The sequence below is a fragment of the Cheilinus undulatus genome, linkage group 6 (genome assembly GCF_018320785.1).
Source record: "Cheilinus undulatus linkage group 6, ASM1832078v1, whole genome shotgun sequence".
In the NCBI taxonomy this organism is placed as follows: domain Eukaryota; kingdom Metazoa; phylum Chordata; class Actinopteri; order Labriformes; family Labridae; genus Cheilinus; species Cheilinus undulatus.
In genome coordinates, this window is record NC_054870.1 from 49,491,249 (window position 1) to 49,510,540 (window position 19,292).

The window sequence follows — 19,292 nt, forward strand, 5'->3', positions numbered from 1 at the left end:
ACAATGTAGATGGGCACAGCACAAACCAGGGTTCTGAAGTGTGAACTGTCAGAAATTAGAGCTAAGATTAAAACTAGGCTACATAAATAGCTGGTGAAACCCAGGAAAATTTTTGAATCAGTTTTGAATCACTTTTAATTCAGCAGAGATGCATTTTTCTGTTGCGAAGTCTAAACAAAGCTCTCTGCAGTGTCATCTCTCTGAGTCCTCCGCCTCCATCTGGGCCGCTCCAGCCTTCACTGTGAACATCATGATTACATCTCAGCTGCAGCAGCAGATGGTACAGTTTTGTGCATCTGGCGGCATCATATACACACTAACATGTTGCCAAATGAGGAATTGCAAATTGTATACGATGCATTTTGCACAAAATGAGCGACTACATGCCAGTGGAGCGTAGCTGCGACAGAAAATGCATACAAATAGTGCTTAAAGAATCTCATGTTTTCAGTTTTATGTATCAGAAAACAGATCAAAGCCAGCATGTGTAGTCTGTCCTGCGTTCGTACATGATGTGTATCTATGGAAGCCTACTGCTCAGCGGCTGCAGCAGTTTGGCACAGCCCAGCCTCGAAGCATGGCTCTGTTTCCCTCTGATTACCTGGGAACAGATCGGCAGCTCTTTCATGGGGATGTAAGAGAGCACTTTAAATCCCCTTATCTCAGCAGAGAGAGAGAGGGGGAAAAACACAACATTCAGGCATCTGCCAAAAAGCACAGAACCCATTTTGTAAATTGTTCCTCTCTGCGAAGACGGAGGGCATGGAGGTCAAAAACCTGCTGCTGGGCACAGAAATCAGACGAGGAGGTGAGAATGTGTGGATGTTTTCTGTCTGTCAGAGTTTTTCTCAGCACTGTTTGCTTAAACGTGTGAAATTCAACATCAACAGGAAAGATGAGAGCAGCAGAGGAGGACGTGAAGAGAGGAATAAACACGTTATTGAGCGTGTGAAGTCTCTTGTTGAAGCAGAATTTTTACAGCTTTTTGATGGACATTAAATCTGCACCGTTTGCTTGTTCTCTCGCTCTATAAGACAGGTCAAGACGGATTTTTCCACCTCACTGAGCGACGTCAGATGCAAAGCATGTCTGGTTGAGAGCCAGAGGAGGAAGTTACTCACCTCTGCAAGAAACTGCAATACACCTCAACCTTTAGACACAGGGCTTTAGTCCTTAAAGAGGTGTTTTAGTTAGTTTAGAGGGTCCAGACAAAGTGGAGGGGACTGGACACCTGCAGTTCTTATGTCTGACCTGTGATCTAACAAGTGTTTTGATTTAATAAACATTTCTAATAAAGGATGTGGCATTTGGAAGACTTCCTCTTTATCTTTCTAAATCCCCCAATAATAAATAAGCTTAGTGGAATGATAACGGAGGCTGTCCAAGTAGAGCTGGGCATCGTGGTCAGTGGTAAACCAGTATTAATACTGTATAATTTCTGCTACAAAATTGATTATTGCAACACAGACATCACCGTTTTAATGCACGTCTTGTGTTGTAGTGTACTCAAGGCATACGCAATGCTGTTGTGAGTGTAGCAGGGTCATATGTGTCAAATAACTCTTCAAGTTTCATGAGAACAACAACATGCAGTGAGTGTTCTCGCTTTGCAAAGTGTCTAAGCTTGCCCTGGGCTTTAATACACACTGTAATCAATTGACTCAGTTTTACTTTAGAGCTCATGGATTTGGGAAAATAATCTAATTGCAATTTTTTTTGCCAATACTGTGATTGCGATTTGATATGTGATTATTTGTTAAGTTCATCATCACAGGTATTTTCCAAAAAACACAAGCAATAAATCATTCTATATTATAACCAACACGATAATAGATTAAGTAAGGGCCGAACAATTTTGAAAAAATATATCTAATTGTCGTGACTTTGACTCATATTGCAAATTGAAGAGGAATTTTTGTATTGAAGGGAGGGTGACAATCTTTATGTAATTCTCATGTTTAAAAAATAAAAAATTTTAAAAAATGAAGTAGAGTTTTTTAAGTAGACTATTCCAAGAAAATGACACATTAATGATTGCATGTATGTAATGCATAACATCTCTGCTGCAAAAACAGTTTTAAACTGGTATTTTGACACTAATTTCAAGTTCAAGAAATATTGTACCTTCTGCAGTTTGAAAATTGCTGCAGGCCATATTGCGATTTAATCTAATTTTTTAATTACCCTGCCCTATTTCACTTGAGCCCAGGACTGCAGCAATTTGTATTATGACAGTTTAAACAGCTGTTTAAAGATCTTTTAACTTATTCTAAGCCCATGATGATTTGAAGAAGCGGACTGCGGCTTTAAATAAAAACTGGCACTGCTGCTAAAACGGAGCCAAATTAATGATACACATTATTTCCATTAAGTTTTTCACTGTAAAAGTATGTAGTTGTTTGAGTGCTTATATTTTGAAAGCCCACATCAGGAAATGTGTTGTCAGTAGCAGCTTGACACACATCAGCAGGAGAGAAATGAAAGTAAATCTAAAGGTGTGGCTGCAAAGACATGAATGTGTAGAGACTTGTAAAACTGTTTTTTTCCTGTGATTTTATCGTCAAACATGAGTTTAGTGTGCCATCACAGGCTTGTTTTAGGGATAGAAGAGGGTTTTAACACCTCGAAGGGATATTTTGGGATTTTTGAAGTTCGGTCGTATGAGGTACTTGGCTATAGTGGTGACATTAGTCTCCAGTGTCCAGCCTCCAGCAATTCCAGCAACTTTCACAGAAATCACTGCAGGCTAACGCCACAACTATAGCCAAGTACATCATACGACCCCATTCAAAAATCCAGAAATATCCCTTTAATATGCAATTAAATGTGGTATTTCTTTTAATTTTATCATACTGTGATATAATATGGTAACCACAAAGGGTGATGTAAGTTTTTGGCCATATCAACCAGCCCCAGCTAGGCAGTACATATACATAGTAGAATCGTCAGGGAGCTCTGTCTCTAGATTACAATAATTTAATAGCCTGATCTTGCAATGTAATTGATTTGACCAATAGGAAATACCACAAGGACTGTCAAATTCTGTTTTATGTTGAATCTTTCAAATACTACTTGTTTAAGAAAAGATTCAATCTGTGCTTTAAAAAAACAACTTTTAATAAAACAGGATCATAGAAAAGAAATGAGTCTCAAAAACTGTAGGCAAACTTCTGCCCGCTGTTTAAACTGTACAAAATCTGGACGATGTGCATTGGTCTACCACTCTTGCAAAGGCGGCGGATTGTCCAGGTTCCATGTCTTTCATCAGAGAGATTAATCTTGCAAACCTTCAAGCTGATACGCTCGTTCCTGGTTGGAAACTAACTGGACCAATCAGTATCATTTGAGAACATAGAGACAGTAGCTATAGCCATGTTTAGCTGGAAGCAAATACAAGTCTCTAAACAATGCTGCGCAGTGAAGAAAATTTTTACATCATTATTCTCTTTTCAACCCTCTGAGCCCCAAGCTACTTTTTACCCACTGTGTCTCACCTGAAATTTTTGTCTAAAAAATAGCTTGTAAAACTTCAACCCCACAGTGCACAGTCACGCTCTAAACATCCTTTTCTCAGGACATCCTAGGCTTTAAGAAAATATGGGCTGCACTAATACCTTTGTAGTTTTGAAAAAGTTATGGGACTATAAAGACAAAAGAAAAAAAACAAATATAAAAGATTTATACGTGTTTCTAACACATTTAACATTAATGACTTAGGGTTTTTTTTCACAAACTTGTTCTCTCATCTCTTTAGGACTAAAGAAAAATTATAAAAATAATCATTACGTGACAAAAAGTTCCAAGATATTTACTTTTTTTTCTTTTACAAAAGAAGTCCCTGTGCTTTTGAGAATTTGAGTCATTATTAAGGGTAAAGTGACTGAGGGACAAATTACAACCTCTCTTTTTCTCTTTCTCTTTATTATGAGTAATTCAGGCTCTTTTCTGCAGTTTCAAAGGCTGTCCACATGTGCTGTTCTACAAAGCATGATGTGACAATGGAACAGCCTGGCATTGGTTGCCAAAGCCCAGTCTCAATGCATTCTGGGATACAAAGAGACAGTATGGGGGAGTGCTAACTGCAGGAAAGAAAAATGGATATAAATGGATAAAAAGATGTCCAATATCAGAGTTGATTCAATCTATGAAGACCCCAGAAAGTCAGCCAAATTCCAGGCTCGATAGAAAACAGTCTGTAAAAGCTATGGAAGTGTGGATAGCATCATTGGAACGGCACAATGTAGGACTTTTAGAGGGCTACAGTGCCTACGATTTACAGTTCAAAGGTTATTTAATTTTGAATAACAACGCTTCTTTGACAGTGAAGAATTTGTAAATTAACATGACAGTTGAGCTTGGGTAATGTAGTTTATTCCCTGGGATGATACGTGCCTACTGCGCCATAAAATTTTTCTGCTCTGATTGGCCCATAATGAATGTGACGGAAAGAAGGTCTATCCAATCCCTCTCTGAGCCCCTTACAAACATTGCCTATGGATTGTTGTGGTTGTTGTGGTATCAAGAAATCATTCAGTCTTGGCTGTATATTTTTGTTGCTGTGGTTGTGAAACAAGTGCTGATATTATTTTATTTGGCTCCCTTAAGCCCAGTGCAGACCAAAGATTCGCCATGCGACAAGATGGTTCTAGAATGAGCTGCAGTAGCCTGAACTGAGTGTTGCAGCTCGAATAAAGCCGTCTGATGTAGTCGACAGCGATTCAGCCTGTCAAGTCGTGGAGAATGCAGCAAGCAGAGAAATGTGAAAAGGGAAATATAAATCTTGTTTTAAAGACTATATACAACAATTCTGTCAGATGCTCGTGCTATTAATTCTAAAAATATCTCTTTCTCATTGATCCTCCCCCTGTGATGATTTCAAAGAGGCAAATAATGCAACTAATAAATAAATAAATCAAAGGTTAATAGATTACATAGTTTAAAATGGATCTCTCTTCCCAGCTGTGCATGGACAGGACACACAACACTTTATGAGATAATCGATGAGATTTTAACAGGCTGAATGAGCTAAATCTGTCTGTGGAAAAAATATTTCTCTGAGCGGATATGTTTATTATGACATGAGTGAGCTAGAAAAGCATTTTTGTGTTCATATCCGCTGTGAAACTGCACTGCGAAACTTCTGCCTTTAAACTTCTGCCTCCTCCAGCACATCAGGCTTAAATTCGCAGCTGACAGAATAAAGTTTCTGTGTAGTAACAACAACAACAAAAAAGGATCTATGTGGTCACAAAAGACAAGTAATTTGAAAAAGAATAAAAGGTAAATAGATTACATTGTTTGAAAAGGCTCTTGCTTTCCAGCTGTGCACGGACAGGATGCACGGTACTTCATAAGATAGTCTAATGAAAGTCTAATGAAATGAGAAATGAAAGGCTGTCTGCGGTAAATCTGTCAGTGGAAAACAATATTTTTCTCAGCGGATATCTTCATTATAACAAGACTGATCTAGCAAAGCATTTTTGCATTCATATGTGCCGTGAAATTGCATAGCTGCACGATGTTATTGACAAGGATGAGTAATCACTCTCATGCACCCACATGTGATATAAAGGTGTGATCATGACGACAATAACAACAAAACACAAAAACAGTGAATATGCAGTACTTTCCCTCTTTTAGAGACAGATTTATTGCGCACTAACTTAGGTAAATCTCTGTAAAGTGAGTGACGGTGAGTCGTTGCCATGGAAACAATGCATCATCTCATTCAATTGCAGCAGTGTGAACTGAGGGTGTTTAGAGCGTCACAGAGTGACTTGCAAGCAGTTGCAAGTTTCAACTCATCTCACTGTGACTCTTTGGTCTAAACTGGACCTTATACTTCAGTCCCTCTAGATCTGGTAATAACGTGTATAACTGTCTACCATTTACTTATCAAACTCCCCCCACCACAATATGAACTACCCCCACTTGCACTCCTCTTATAAGTAAAACCAAACTACAGCTACAACAGCTCATGTAGAGTGGCTCTGGCAGCGCTGCTTCTGCTCTTGTAATTACTACTTCCCTGCCTGAGTGTCTGATGCCATTAAAGCAGAAACTTTTCAGAGGTACACAGCTCCACACAACACACACATGAGAATGATTTCCTCTACGTTAGGGTCACGTGTGTTCAGGGACTGCAGCCCCCTCTCCTCTCCTCTCTTTCTACCTCTGCAGACCCCACTAATTGTTTCCACATTTTCTGACCAAGCAGCTGTTTGTCTTTCCCTGCAGCTCTGTACTCACTCCTGGAGCTAATGTCGGCCCTGTTCTCTGGATTTGTTTCCATAAAAATAATATGAAGGTGTAAAAAGTTTCATAAGCTGCCAGACGTGGTCTTTGTCTGTTTGAGGAGCATCAGGTTTGATAAGTGTGTGCACAATGAGTTTAAAACTGAAGGTGACATTCAGCGGAAGGGGCCGCTGATAAAAGTCAGACACTCACCCTCTGTGCTCCCGTCTTTTCCCATAATGCACTTCATGGCACGCATGATCTGCTCAGTGACAGGAGGAGACATGGCGGAAGCGTACACTGAACTGTGAGAACGACTGCGCAGGTAGTCGACCAGCTCCTGCAGAATGGGACACAGTGACACACAGATAATCAGCAGAGATTTAGAGCTCTTTAGATGTTTGAAGCAATGGGTTTGTATTTCTTTTACAGCATAACAAAATATTTCAGATCTTTCATAAAACTTGTGTGACTCTTAAACTTTAAATTTCACACCACTAGAGGGAGCTCACATAAAATCAACATCTGGTGTTTAAATGAAAAAGTAGAGATCCATTTCAACAAAAAAAAACACAACATAAATGTTTATCTGTGACCTTTTTTCCCACATTGGAGAGACAAACAACAAAAATAGTGATATACTATTAGCCAAAGAAGTCATGTGGGGTAAGCATAATGCATTTACTAATGCATTTATCAAAAAATGCTGATGATTAAAGGAGAATTGTTTGTTTAATTTGCAATATGAATAAATGTAAAGTGTGAGTTCAAATAAACAAGTCTTAATATGGATAACATTTTACCCCCACAAAGAGGCATATGATCAAAAATGGTGCCCCCATTTCTCCAAATTTCAGTAACTGCTAGAAGTCCTATGCAAACAAAACCTATCATGACAATTGAAACTGTTATTCATTTTGTCTGACACAACACAAACTGAACACCAACTAAAACTTCACCAGATACTTTAAAAGTTTAATTGGCCACAGGGCTAATCAGCAAGGCTGTCTTGGCTCTCTCAAAGGCTAAGTGAAGTGAAGGTTTTACTGAAAAAATTTCAGTAACTGTGACCCAAACCTTCATCAAGATGGAGCTGAATTAAGGTCTGAAGAAGCCTTTTGGAGGAGAGATGAAACCCCCCTTAGAACCTCTATCAAGTCTAACTGCTCTCTTGAGATGATCTGGATAACCGTAACGTGGATGAATAAGAACCTTCACAGTAACCGTGCTGAAAAACCTTCACAGCTTTACTTCTTTCCTTCCTAGTCCTCGGCTTTAAAGCAGGAGAAGTTCTCCTTTACCAAGGAAACAAAACACTGGAAGATGTTCTTCTTCTTTGGCTTATCTATGTCCTCGCCTTCTTCCGTCTCTTCTGTTTGTGTTGCTGCATCCTTTAACACAACAGTCCTGAGGCCTGTACGACAAAGCTGGATTAACAAGTCCGGGATATCTCTCCGTTAGCGGGATTGATTTATCAAGACATTCGCAATCCAGATCAGCTGTATGACAAAGCTGGTTGTCAACTCGCTAATTGCAGCCAGGGTTTTCCAAGCTGGATCAGTATGCACTCACATAAAAGGGGTGGTGTTTGCAGCGTCTGACCAATCGCAAACATGGAGAAACCCTGCATTTCTCAGTGGAGGAACAGACAATCATTCTTAAAAATATGAGGAATTTAAATCAATCATCCAGGCCAGGAGCAACACTGTCGCCGCAGCAAATGCCAGGAAGGAATGCTGGCAGAAAACTGCCGACTCTGTTAATGCATAAATTCGTCAGATTATACAATATTAATTCATCTGACAATATAAATGGACAGCACTCTGATCACTCAGTTTCACTTTATTACGGCACAGATGTTTGGGGCAGAGCTTCCTCAGTGAATTTTGTATTTTAATATTAATTCCTCACCGTGACGGCACGAGTAGTTGTGCATTTCATTAATCAATTTTTCTGCAGTAAAGGTCTTTACACACTGGGTCCCTGATTTTTGGATGCGTTTTTTTCGGATTAATCCAAAAAACGTCACGCACTCGGACCTTGCACACTGGGTCTGATACGTTTTTATTTGCCTTCACTGTGAAATTCGTAAAAGGTGGTAAATAGTTTTGTACTGCAAGCCTGCATCTCTGTCACTCCTTTAAAATCCTGCTGGATCCATCCTGACACAGAGCTTCATTTAGCACCCATTCATGCGTCATAGCGCTGAGACAAATTGGAGAGATGGAGGGCAACTTTCTAATTCAGTCTCTGAGTAGGCTACAAATGTAGTCTATGCCTTTATCTGTTATATTTCCATAGCTGATATCCACATGACACACCTGCAAACGACGGTGTTTTAAGTGAGGTTTCGGGAGTGGGAGAGAGGGAGGAGTTGAACGGGGGTGAGTGAGCGAGAGAGAAAGCAACAGGCGCTGATCTGAATCACCTGTCACCCATCTGTCAGTTATATTTCCATGGTTTATACCCACATAATAATTGAGCCAACTTTGGTGTTTAAAGTGAGGTTTCAGGGTGAGAGAGAGGGAGGAGGGGTCCGGTGAGGGTGAGCAAGCGAGGAGGAAGCAGTGGACACTGTTTTGAATCATCACTCACCCATTTAAATAGCTTGGACTGATGCGAAATTTCGCATAAAATCGAGCCTGTTCCGAAAAAAAAAAAAAAAAAATGACGGATGAAAATTTCAGCGTGACCATTATTATTAACCGCATTATTTCAGATGTTACCTTAGTGGAGCAAAAAGGACTTGGGAACAAGTGAAGATCAAATATAAAAACATACATCAAAGCGGTGAGTGACAAGGCTTTATTTCTCCACACTGTCTCTGTTGTGTGGATGAAATCACCAGAATTTATCTATCATCTAACCCTAAATATTCTTTCTCTCTTAAGCGCTCTTCTCTTCTTCCGTGCACCAACCAGGATCTTCTAAGAATGGGCAAGCCATTTTCCAAGAGAACTGATTGGTCAGGAGGTGGTGCTTTTATTCTCACTGATCTCTTATCCAGAACATTACCTGCTCTGGAGTAGGTTAGCTGTTCAGCATAAATTACCGCGTTGATTTATCCTGGTAAGAAGTGAGCCAGCTTCATCGTACAGGTCTCAGGTCTTTCCGGACCTGGCCTGCAATCTTTCTGCCTCCCTACTCTCCACTCCTTCCAGCTTTACTGTGTCCTCTGCTCTGAAAGGCTCGACCTAGATCAATGATGGGTGAAGAAACCCCGTCAGGTGAATCAGTGTCTTCCTTCTTGATCTTTGTTTTCCAAGCCTTCTTTTCCACACTGGGAGGAGCGACTGTCCTTGTTGGGTTGTGTAATGGCGTGAGGCAAAAAAGTAGTTTGAATGGTTTACTATTTGATGTATTAAATGTTGTGATAAAAAATGAAATGAAAAGAAAAAAAACAGTTATCGCATAGCCTATAGATGCCAGTCATATCCATCGCTTGTTTTGATGAACGGTCAACACATGGGTCAGTTTAAATGAAGTTGACACAAAGACTTGTTTGCTGTCTTTTCTTCTCTTCTTTTTAAAGCATGGTCCAGTGTTTCCTAGGCTAAAGAGGATCATAAAGGAAGCAATGAAACTCCTTTCCTTATCACCTAGAGAATTCAAACAACCTTTATTATTACTGACAGTAAAATACTTCCGGGTCGTTTCATTTGGGAACCTTCCTGAGGAAACAGGGCAATTTGAACAGACCCTATGACTGAGACTAAATCTAAAAATGGTAACCCAAAAGTAACTCTATCGTGGAGGGGTCAGCTGGGAGGATAAGGCTGACACATCAAATTTCTGAACCAGCATATACTACCATACCTGACCTGGACTGTTGGCACAGCTGGAAACGGGAAAAAACTTGCTGTTTTCATAGCACTTTTCCATGCAAAATTACTTCCTTCCACCAGTTTTCTGTGACGTGGCGTCATCTGCAAACAACCTCTACTGGGATACTGTGACAGCCCTGGTCAGACTTGGTATGGATTTGCTGTTGGAGGGGTTCCAACGCTCCTACTCTCTGATAAGTAGGAGATAATACAGAAAGGGTCTATCAGAGGAGCCTGAGAAGGGCCCTCCATCACTCCATGTTGGTATTATCTATGAAATTGCTTCTGATTTCCTCCCATATCCACTCCAAAAATGAGCAATTTGAGTCAGAATCAGCCCAGAATTGAATCAGAATGAAGCCTCTCCGGCTCATTGTTCCTAAATGTCAACTGGGGATTAATTCTGTGGTTTACAGGAGAAGAGGAGGATTTCAGGGAACTGATCTGAGCACGTGCATGTTAGTGTGAGGGGTCTGAGGTTAGGAGCGGGCCCGGAGCTGTGATGGGCTTCTGCTCGTTGGCTGAGCGGTGGCCAGCGGGTGCAGGGTGATGACACGTAGCCGGAGATGCTGTCTGGCCACCATTTCCACTCACCGCCATCTGTCCTCCCCACTGGGCGGCGGCTGCGGCTTCCTCACACACACACACAAACACACACACTCTTAGAGAGGAAGGGATTTTAAGGGGAAATGCTCAAACGTAGGATAAGAACCCTGAAACAACCTGACATCTGTTTTAGTTTAAGGCGGGGGATTTTCACCGCTTTAAGGCCCTGGAGGATTTCTCTGCGACCAAGATAAACCAGTTAAGAGAAACGTGTCCGAAATCCATCTCACGTCTGCGGCCAGGAGTGACAGCTCGGAGTGTTTCCTCAACCACATGTTGGCTGCAATACTGATGTGGAGATACACGTCCTGAATGCCACAGAGAAGGAGCCGAGCCAGAGCAGCACACAGGCTCTTACTTGGATGTATTTAATAAACCAATATGAACGTAAACCAGGCGCAGAGTGAAGGGTTAATGAGTAAAACCTCCTTCATACCAGCTCAAAGTGAATTAGAAGGAGCTTGGAGTGTATTTATTGGTGTATTTATTTTGGTACGCTCATAAAATAGCTATAACATGAGTGTTTTCCAGAACACATCTGCTGAGTCTTAGTGTAGGATTTGGGGGATTTCACCACAACAACAAATACGTCAAATCTAAAGGCTTTCTCTCTCTGTTTCTCTCAGAGCTTTACTGCAGCCAGCTGTCAAACCAGGCACAGTGTTCATACTTCAAACATTATCATGCTTGTTAAAAGTCATCCTGTTAAATCTGGAGCGCAGTTCCGACGCCTGCCACAAGAAGGGGCTGGCCTTCTGCCAGCTTTACCTTCTTATTATGGCAGAGCCGACATGAGGCGACGGCAGGAAGGGTCCCTCTATGAACGCCTAATTCAAGCAGCATGGCCGTTTCCTCTGTTGCTTTCTAATCAAGTGCCACAAAAGCGGTGCGGTTATGTACTAAAGTGTACTTTTTAATGGAGTAAAGAGGGATTAAAAAGGGCCCCAAGTCACAGCCGGGGGAACATTTGTTGGACACATGAGTGCTCAGAGAGAGGTGATGGAGTGAGCACGAGTGAGTCCCAATCATCCTTAAACAGACTTTAGTGAAACAGCTTTGTAGGATGTGTTTTACCTGCTTCCAGATGAAATCATGTTTATACACAAACAAAAGCTGCCAAGTTCTGTGATCAATTCAAGGAAATACATAAACGTCTGCTCAGGCATTATGTTTCTGAATAAGACCATGACCTTGTCCTAGGCCCAGGCCTGCCCACAGATTTGGCTGTTCCCCTGACAAACCCAGAGTATGGGCCCTCCCCAGTAGTAATTTACAGATATAATCAGTGTCTGTGACTTGGATTGGTAGCACTGGGGCTATCCTTGATGCCACTTTTCATCAATTTTGCACATTTTTTATGCCAGTTTCTGCAGCGTTTTACCCATTTCTCTACAACAAACACATTTTGACACTACTAACCCATTTTTGCCACTTTTTTAAATTACCAATTCAAAATCTTTTATGTCCATTTTACTCAATTTTTGGCACTTGTAAGTCCCTTTTAGAACTTTTTCTGCCCCTATTTGTCACTTTTATCCATTGTTGCCATGTTCTCCCTATCACTGACTCTTTTAACCCATGCTTGCCATTCTAAACCCAATTTTCAACAGTTTTTATACTAATTTTTGCCACTTAAAACACTTCCTCCACTTCTCTGCCTGTTTTTGAAATTTTTAACCAATTTTTTGCCGCTTTTGCCTATTTTTTATCACCTCTCTCTGACCATTAGTGCAATCTAACACCTTTTCATTAGTGTTTATGCCCATTTTTGCCAATTCTATCCATATTTAACTATTTTTCTACTCATTTTTTTCCACTTGTAACACGTTTCCACCTTTGTTTTGCCACTTTAATTTTATTTTTGCTCTGCAAACCAACTGTTGTCACTTTAAACCCATTTTGCCACTTTATAATCCTATTTCACCACCTTTGTTGCCAAATTTTGGCCTCTTTTAACCCACTGTTGAGACTTCTTAAACCGATTTCATAACCTTTTCTGCCCATTTTTTGCCATTTTACCACTTTTCACCAGTGTTAATGCCCATCTTTGCCACTTGTAACACCGTTCCACCACTGTTCTGACTGTTTTTGCCAGTTAAAACCCATTTTTGCCACTTTCCACTCTTTTTTTGCCACTATTAAGCCTTTTTTGACCATTTGCAATCCCTTTTTTACCAGTTTGATACCTATTTGTGTCACCAATAACACCTTGCCTCCACTTTTTCTGCCTGTTTTTCCATTTTTAACCCATTTTAGCCACTTTTTTAAACCTCAGCTAACCATTCTTGCCAACTATTCCTATTTCATTGGCTTTTTCTGCTCATTTTTAACTTTTTTGACTCATTTTGCCACTTCTTAATTGTTTAGTTGGAGGTACTTAGCCTTTTTTTTTTTTTTACTTTTACACTGATGTTAGGTTAACTGAACTTTTAAACTTCACTGTTGAAGTTATCTCTCCACAAATTCTGTTTCAATCCAACTCAAAACAACATGTTTAGGTATTTCTGTGAAGCTTTGTCTTCCACTGCAATTTTCCCTTATGTCATTCACATACTTTAATCTACAAACATTTATGCCACTCATAGTGGACTAATTTAAGGGACGACAGGTGACAATAAGACAATAACTGAAAGATGCACACTGAACCAGGAAGTCCTCTTCCATCCTGTATACTGAGATTAACAGAGTCAGTAACTTCACTCATGGTGCGAAAGTGTCTAATGCCCAAAAGCATTCTGTGAAAACTCTGCAGATAAAAACACTTTGATTGATTACTGTTAATAAGAAACTAAAAATGTGTTTTAACTAAAAACAACCCTTTTTTTTAACAACCACTTACTGTTCAGTCTTACAGTGCATTCTGATAAAAGTGTGGAATAAAAATCTAGGCTCTTGAATAATTTATAAACTTTAAACATTGGGATGAAAATAACAAAACTGTTTGGGGTATCAAAGGTAAAGAGAAAAAAGAAAAAGCTGAAATCCTTACGCACCTTTTTCCCTGCAATGTATCCTCCAGCAGCTCCAAAGCTTTTGGTGAAGGTTCCCATCATCACGTCGATGTCAGCCGGGTTCACATTGAACAGCTCGGTCACGCCTCTCCCTGACGGTCCCACTGCTCCGATGCTGTGGGCCTCGTCCAGATACAGGTACGCTTTATACTTATTTTTTAGAGCCACGATCTCTGGAAGCCGCACCACTGAGCCCTCCATGCTAACAACACAGAAGCAAGAGTTTAAGAATATGAGGGAACACAGATGTTCTCTGTTACACACCTAAAAACTCCAAGGAGTTTACTTGGAATTTTTCTATGGACTCATTGCTCTCCAACTGACCTGTCTTATAAAACAGATGTGCAAAGGTTATTCCCATCAATAATACACCAAAATCTTAAATCACTTACATTCACGATGAAAAGAGTATGACCTTGACCCTTCTTTATCCACAGCAGAGTTTATGTACATTTGTTAATGTACATTACATAATCTGACTTGAAAAATCTTTTCTTTCCTCACTCCCATCTCTCTTCTACCTCATGCAAACCTTTTAAGGCTGCAAACAGGCCGCATACGGGCACAACAGAGCCATCCCAGGCGTGCTCTCCTCGCTAACACTGAGAGCGTCTGCAGCCTGAATGACATAAGACAGAGTTAGACCAGGACCCATGTGGACATCAAAGGCAGCCCAGGATGTAACTAAAGCATGCTCGCTCTTTATCCGCTCCTTTTGATGTGATACAGGAAGCATTAGGCCTTTCTGTGCCGTAACTAAAGCGGCTATTCTTTAATGTCTGGGTCTGAGTTTCCGCCTGATAAAGGACGTCTGATGATGAACAATTAAGTTGTCTCTCAAATCAGAAGCATTGTTGTAGAACTAGTGTATCATCAAGACCAACTAATAGCTATTTTCAGGCATTTTGTAGATATTTTTTTCATAGAATGACAGTTGAACTTTAGCTGACTAAGTAATGGGGTAGTGTAACACAAACAAGACTAACTTTTTCTTCTTTTATGTGAAAAAGTCAACATTAATAAAAACTTGGTAATAACTTTTCACTCTTCTAACTCAGTTTGTGTACAATATGAACTAACTTTACTAACTTAAAATCTACTTCCCTGATTAATCTTTCTTCACAAGTGCCAGTACAATACAACAAAACTGCAGTTTTATTTTGCATAATCTAACTTTATTTCTGTCGATGTAATTTTATCTTTGACATTACAGCAGTTATGTGCAGAGCGGTGGCTGGATAAAAGTGAAAACAAGTGGAGAGAAACACAAAGAAGTAAGCCAGACCCCTTGTGTAAAGGAAAAAATGTCTGATTTGGGTTGGATTTCAGGATTGGAACCAAAAGAGTATTGTCTATTTTTTCTGTAGAATAACTGTGTCAAAGAGGCTCTTTAAAGAACAACACAGATGTTTATGGTTGTGTATTTAGTAGCAGCATTTCCTCTGATACAGGAGTGTCAAGGGGCATAAACAGGGATGGGTCATACCTCATAGAGCCATCTGAAATGGCTTATGACTGGCTTCAGAATATAGATTTATGGTGGTACCACCAGTTTTATCTTATGATTCCATCAGGACACCTGTAATAATCACAAACATTGATTTCATACGTGAATTTTATTAGTGATGATACACAATTAAGAAAAAAAAAAGCGCTCCTATTTCACAATTTGAAAATTTCTATAAATTACTCAACTTTACCTCCGGATCACTCTTTACCTTTTTTTAAAACAATGGCAACATCTAACCACACAACAGAGTTCTTTTATCCTGTATTATAAAGAGTTATGTGTCGAGAAAATACTCTTATTATGGTTGCTAGATGAAATAGACCCTATCTGGGCGTATTATCAAATATGGTTTCTAACTTTTTCATGCTAAAATTGATGATATTTTCTGCTCTAACCCTTCTGTCTGTCATCAGGGCATTATGAATCTATATGTTTAGATTTTTGTTGTCAATAAGTTTACCAATTATATTGGTGTCTGTATTTAGTCTGACTGAATATAGACATATATCTTGGCTTTCATTTTGACTTTTTGCACTGAAGCTCCCATCTATCCATTCTGCCATGAAGCCCAGATCAGTGAAGGACTGCAGTGATGGTTGTCCTTCTGGAACTTTGCCCCATCTCCACACAGGATCTCTGGAGGATCTCTCCCCTGATTGCTCAGTTTGGCCAGGCCACCAGCTCTTGAAAGAGTCCTGGTTGTGCCAAACTTCTTCCATTTGAGAATTATGGAGGCCACAGTGCTCTTGCAGCAGATTTTTTTCTGTTTCTCTAAAGAGTGAAAAACGAGAGCTTCTTCTGATTTCTGAGGCTCTTTTCAACCAGGAAACAGAACTGCCTGACAGTACACTGACCAAATAGCTTGTCACTGTAAAGCAAGTTGTCTTCTGCAGACAAACTATTAAAATGATTAGAGATGGCGCCCAGATGGTGCAGAACTTTCTGGTGCGAACTCACCACAAGTTACTGTAGTTAACTTCCTGCCACCAGAATGTTATTGCTTTTGCTGTTTTTTTTGTTTAACCTACGTTCTACTCAGAGATGCAAAACTCTTACTTCAATTCGTCACAGTATCAAGGAGTCATCAGAAAATCACATAACTCTGTATTGTCTTTCCAGAGAAACATGTGGTTCAGGGATTTATTACCTCAAAAGCAAACAGTCCTGTTTTTTCACACTGCAGTGGTTAAACTGTGGTTAATCTGTGCTTCTCCTACAGGCCACACAGATGAGGGATCAAGCCGGATCTGTTACACCCCTCTGACCGAGTGTAAATACATATGTAGTGGAAAAAATAACACACTGATAAAGTATAAAGAATAGAACGTGTTTTAGTCAAAATGGACAGATAAGTCATGCAGAACCAGGAAAGAAAATGTGTGTGACAAACAGACAGAGTTGGGGCTGCAGTCGATTTGATCTCTGCAGCTCCATTTGGCCTTGATTTGGAGCTAATGAGCAGATGGAGAGGGTCACTAAGACTCAGGATCACTCACTGCAGAGAGAGAGTCACACAATACCTTTCTCCTTTCTGAGGTAATCAAACGTTACCCAACCACACACACAACCTATTATTCAAGGGTAGAGAAAGAGAGCATTAGAGGAACTGCTAAACACCGGCTAGAGGCTCTGCTCAGGTTACAAATTAGGATTTTACCTGAGTCTGGCTCTGCATAACTCTGCTCAAGACCACCTGGAAGCACGCACTTATGAAGGCCGATACTTAAGGAGAAACTAACCAAAGATATGCATGTGGAAATGGGAAAAAGTGATGTATATGCGTGTGTCATGTAAGGAGGCTGACCTATAGATGCCTTCCACCATGATGAGGATCTTCTTCCAGGGTCTGTGGGTCCGAGGCTGCCCTGAGACGATGGCTTCTCTGAGCATCTTCTCCAGACTGTGCATGTCTGTCAGATACACAAAAAGGGAGTGTTAAACCTTTTAGACCAGCTTTAATCCTTGATAATGTTTTTAACCCAAAAGGATGGGCCATAATAGGTAGAAAAGACGAAACTAATGTGCATATTACACATAAAGTTTATGCAAAAAGCAATGTAAAATAATAAGCAAGACATCAACAGGAAATTTAACAATGAAGAGGTGTCTATGGGATTTTTAATTTCAGATGGGTCAAGCAGGCTTTCTACCTTAGCTCTTATGCCACTGATGGGAGTTACAGAAAATTGTATTAAATGTGCTCTGCCTTTCCAGCACCAAATTTAATGTCACTGCTGGAGCAAAACACCTAGATAAGATGTTTTCTGGCTGTTTCCCACTGCTACATATCACTAATGGGTGACAAACATGATGAAGATGCTGTAAAACTTGGAGAGAAAATTGAGCATGGGGAATTATCATGAAGTGATTTCCGTAAGTGACCGAGAGAAGGTGGGGCTTTATGTTTAGATTAGAGTTTTTGCAGTGCAGAGCTGTGACTGCACAACTTTTCCTGCAGGAACAAAAATTACAGCTTCTACTTTAAGCCATTACATCTCTGCATTTCTACTTGAGCTAAAACTATGAGTACTAGGTATGTAATGATTAGTGGCCTGACTGATATCTGAGCAGATACTCATCATTTGGCTAATTAACTTTATTTACACTATTTTACTAAAAGTCTTTAAGATTGATCACCAAAAAAGTAAAAGTATTTGTATCAGCTGGGTTGGAGGTCATGTTTTAGGGGATGAAGTATTGCAAGGTGGCAGTAATGCTCATTACTGCACTGTAAAAATGAATATGGGGGCCCAATGTAGAATAGTTAAATAACAAAATTCACAGCTTTTTTGAGTTAAGGGGCCTGACTTAGTTAGGATCCAGTTATCAATAGTATACCCAATAAATCATAATTTGTTCACTCAATATAAATCAAGTTGGATTTTTTTTACAGTGTGTTTCCTACATCAACTGAGGAAGAGGAAGCCAGCACAACACAACACAGGAAAAGTGAAGTTAAAATTTTGTTGAAAGAGCAGCAGAGCAATGAGACCCAACCGGCTTCTTCAACTTCTCTGCTCTGTTTTTAAAAAAACCTCATGATGTGAAAGCAGAGAGGGCAGAAAACATTACTGATGCCAATACATTTTAAAGACAAAACATGGATAAGAATAAATAGAAACTACTGGCATCATTAAGTGCTCTGTTCAGGCTCCATTACAACATCCCATCCTGTGTTTACATAACCTAGTCTGGGGTCCTTTATTAATGTGCACAGGTTTGGTTTTGCAGTTACCACTGCACTGACTGTTTACTGACAACTCTGTGACACTGTAGTGCACACTGTATAAACCTTAAAGAAGAGCCCAACCCTGAAACACACATATCTATGATTTACATTTTAATGCGGGAGCTTGGCTTATCATTTCTAAAGTTTTGTCTAATTTTTAATCCACCACTGGCTGTACCAAATATCATAGGTAATTGTAGATAACTCCAGATGGAACAAACTGTAAAATGCACTACTGTCAGTTTAAAGTAATAAATAAGGGAAACCTATAATTATGAATCCAAGACTTTATGTTGATTTCTGTCCCCTTAAAACTGAACCATGACCTAAAAAATGGAACAAACTGAACCGTGACCTCTGTACACCATTACACCACTTCTTTAAAAGTGTGCAACTGTGGCTTCAGTGTGATCTGTGACCTTCTCTGGCTTGGTTTTCACTCTCTACAGTCCCACGTAATGCCCCATTCACACCCTGAAGGCTCATAGACACCGACATGGTGCATCACTTCCAATTTTCCTGCTGTTTACACCTTGCATATAAAGTGTTGATAGAGGGCGTGATAAATTTTCCATTTTGCAGTTATTTACTCAGTTTTCAGCCACTTCTGTTATTTGATTGCAGAACATCTAGATACATACATTTATCATCAAGCATTCTTCCTTCTTAGCAGCTGTTCTGCTAAATTATTGTCTTTTTAAGTACAGCTTATCTTGGCAGATAGCTTCTCTTCAATGGCCCCTTTTTCCCTCCTGTCCAATTGGCAAAATGCTTACTTTCCCTCTTCCTACTTTACTAATAATGATACATGTCTTGTATGTTGTACGTATGTTTTTGCATGACTGGTTTAACTTCTACCACATCATGCAACTCTAACG

The 19,292-nt window shown here is 39.9% G+C and overlaps 1 protein-coding gene across 3 annotated transcripts in view; it reads right to left on the reverse strand.

Annotated features, from left to right (window-relative positions):
• Nucleotides 1-19,292, reverse strand: part of sptlc3 (serine palmitoyltransferase, long chain base subunit 3) — a 69,251-nt gene that overhangs the window by 8,781 nt on the left and 41,178 nt on the right. For all 3 annotated transcript variants that reach the window (XM_041789719.1, XM_041789721.1, XM_041789720.1), the window contains exons 7-9: nucleotides 16,990-17,095; nucleotides 13,658-13,877; nucleotides 6,448-6,574 (exon numbers count right to left, since the gene is read on the reverse strand). In XM_041789719.1, the coding sequence (XP_041645653.1) occupies nucleotides 6,448-6,574; nucleotides 13,658-13,877; nucleotides 16,990-17,095 (453 nt within the window). The remainder of the gene's footprint in view (nucleotides 1-6,447; nucleotides 6,575-13,657; nucleotides 13,878-16,989; nucleotides 17,096-19,292) is intronic.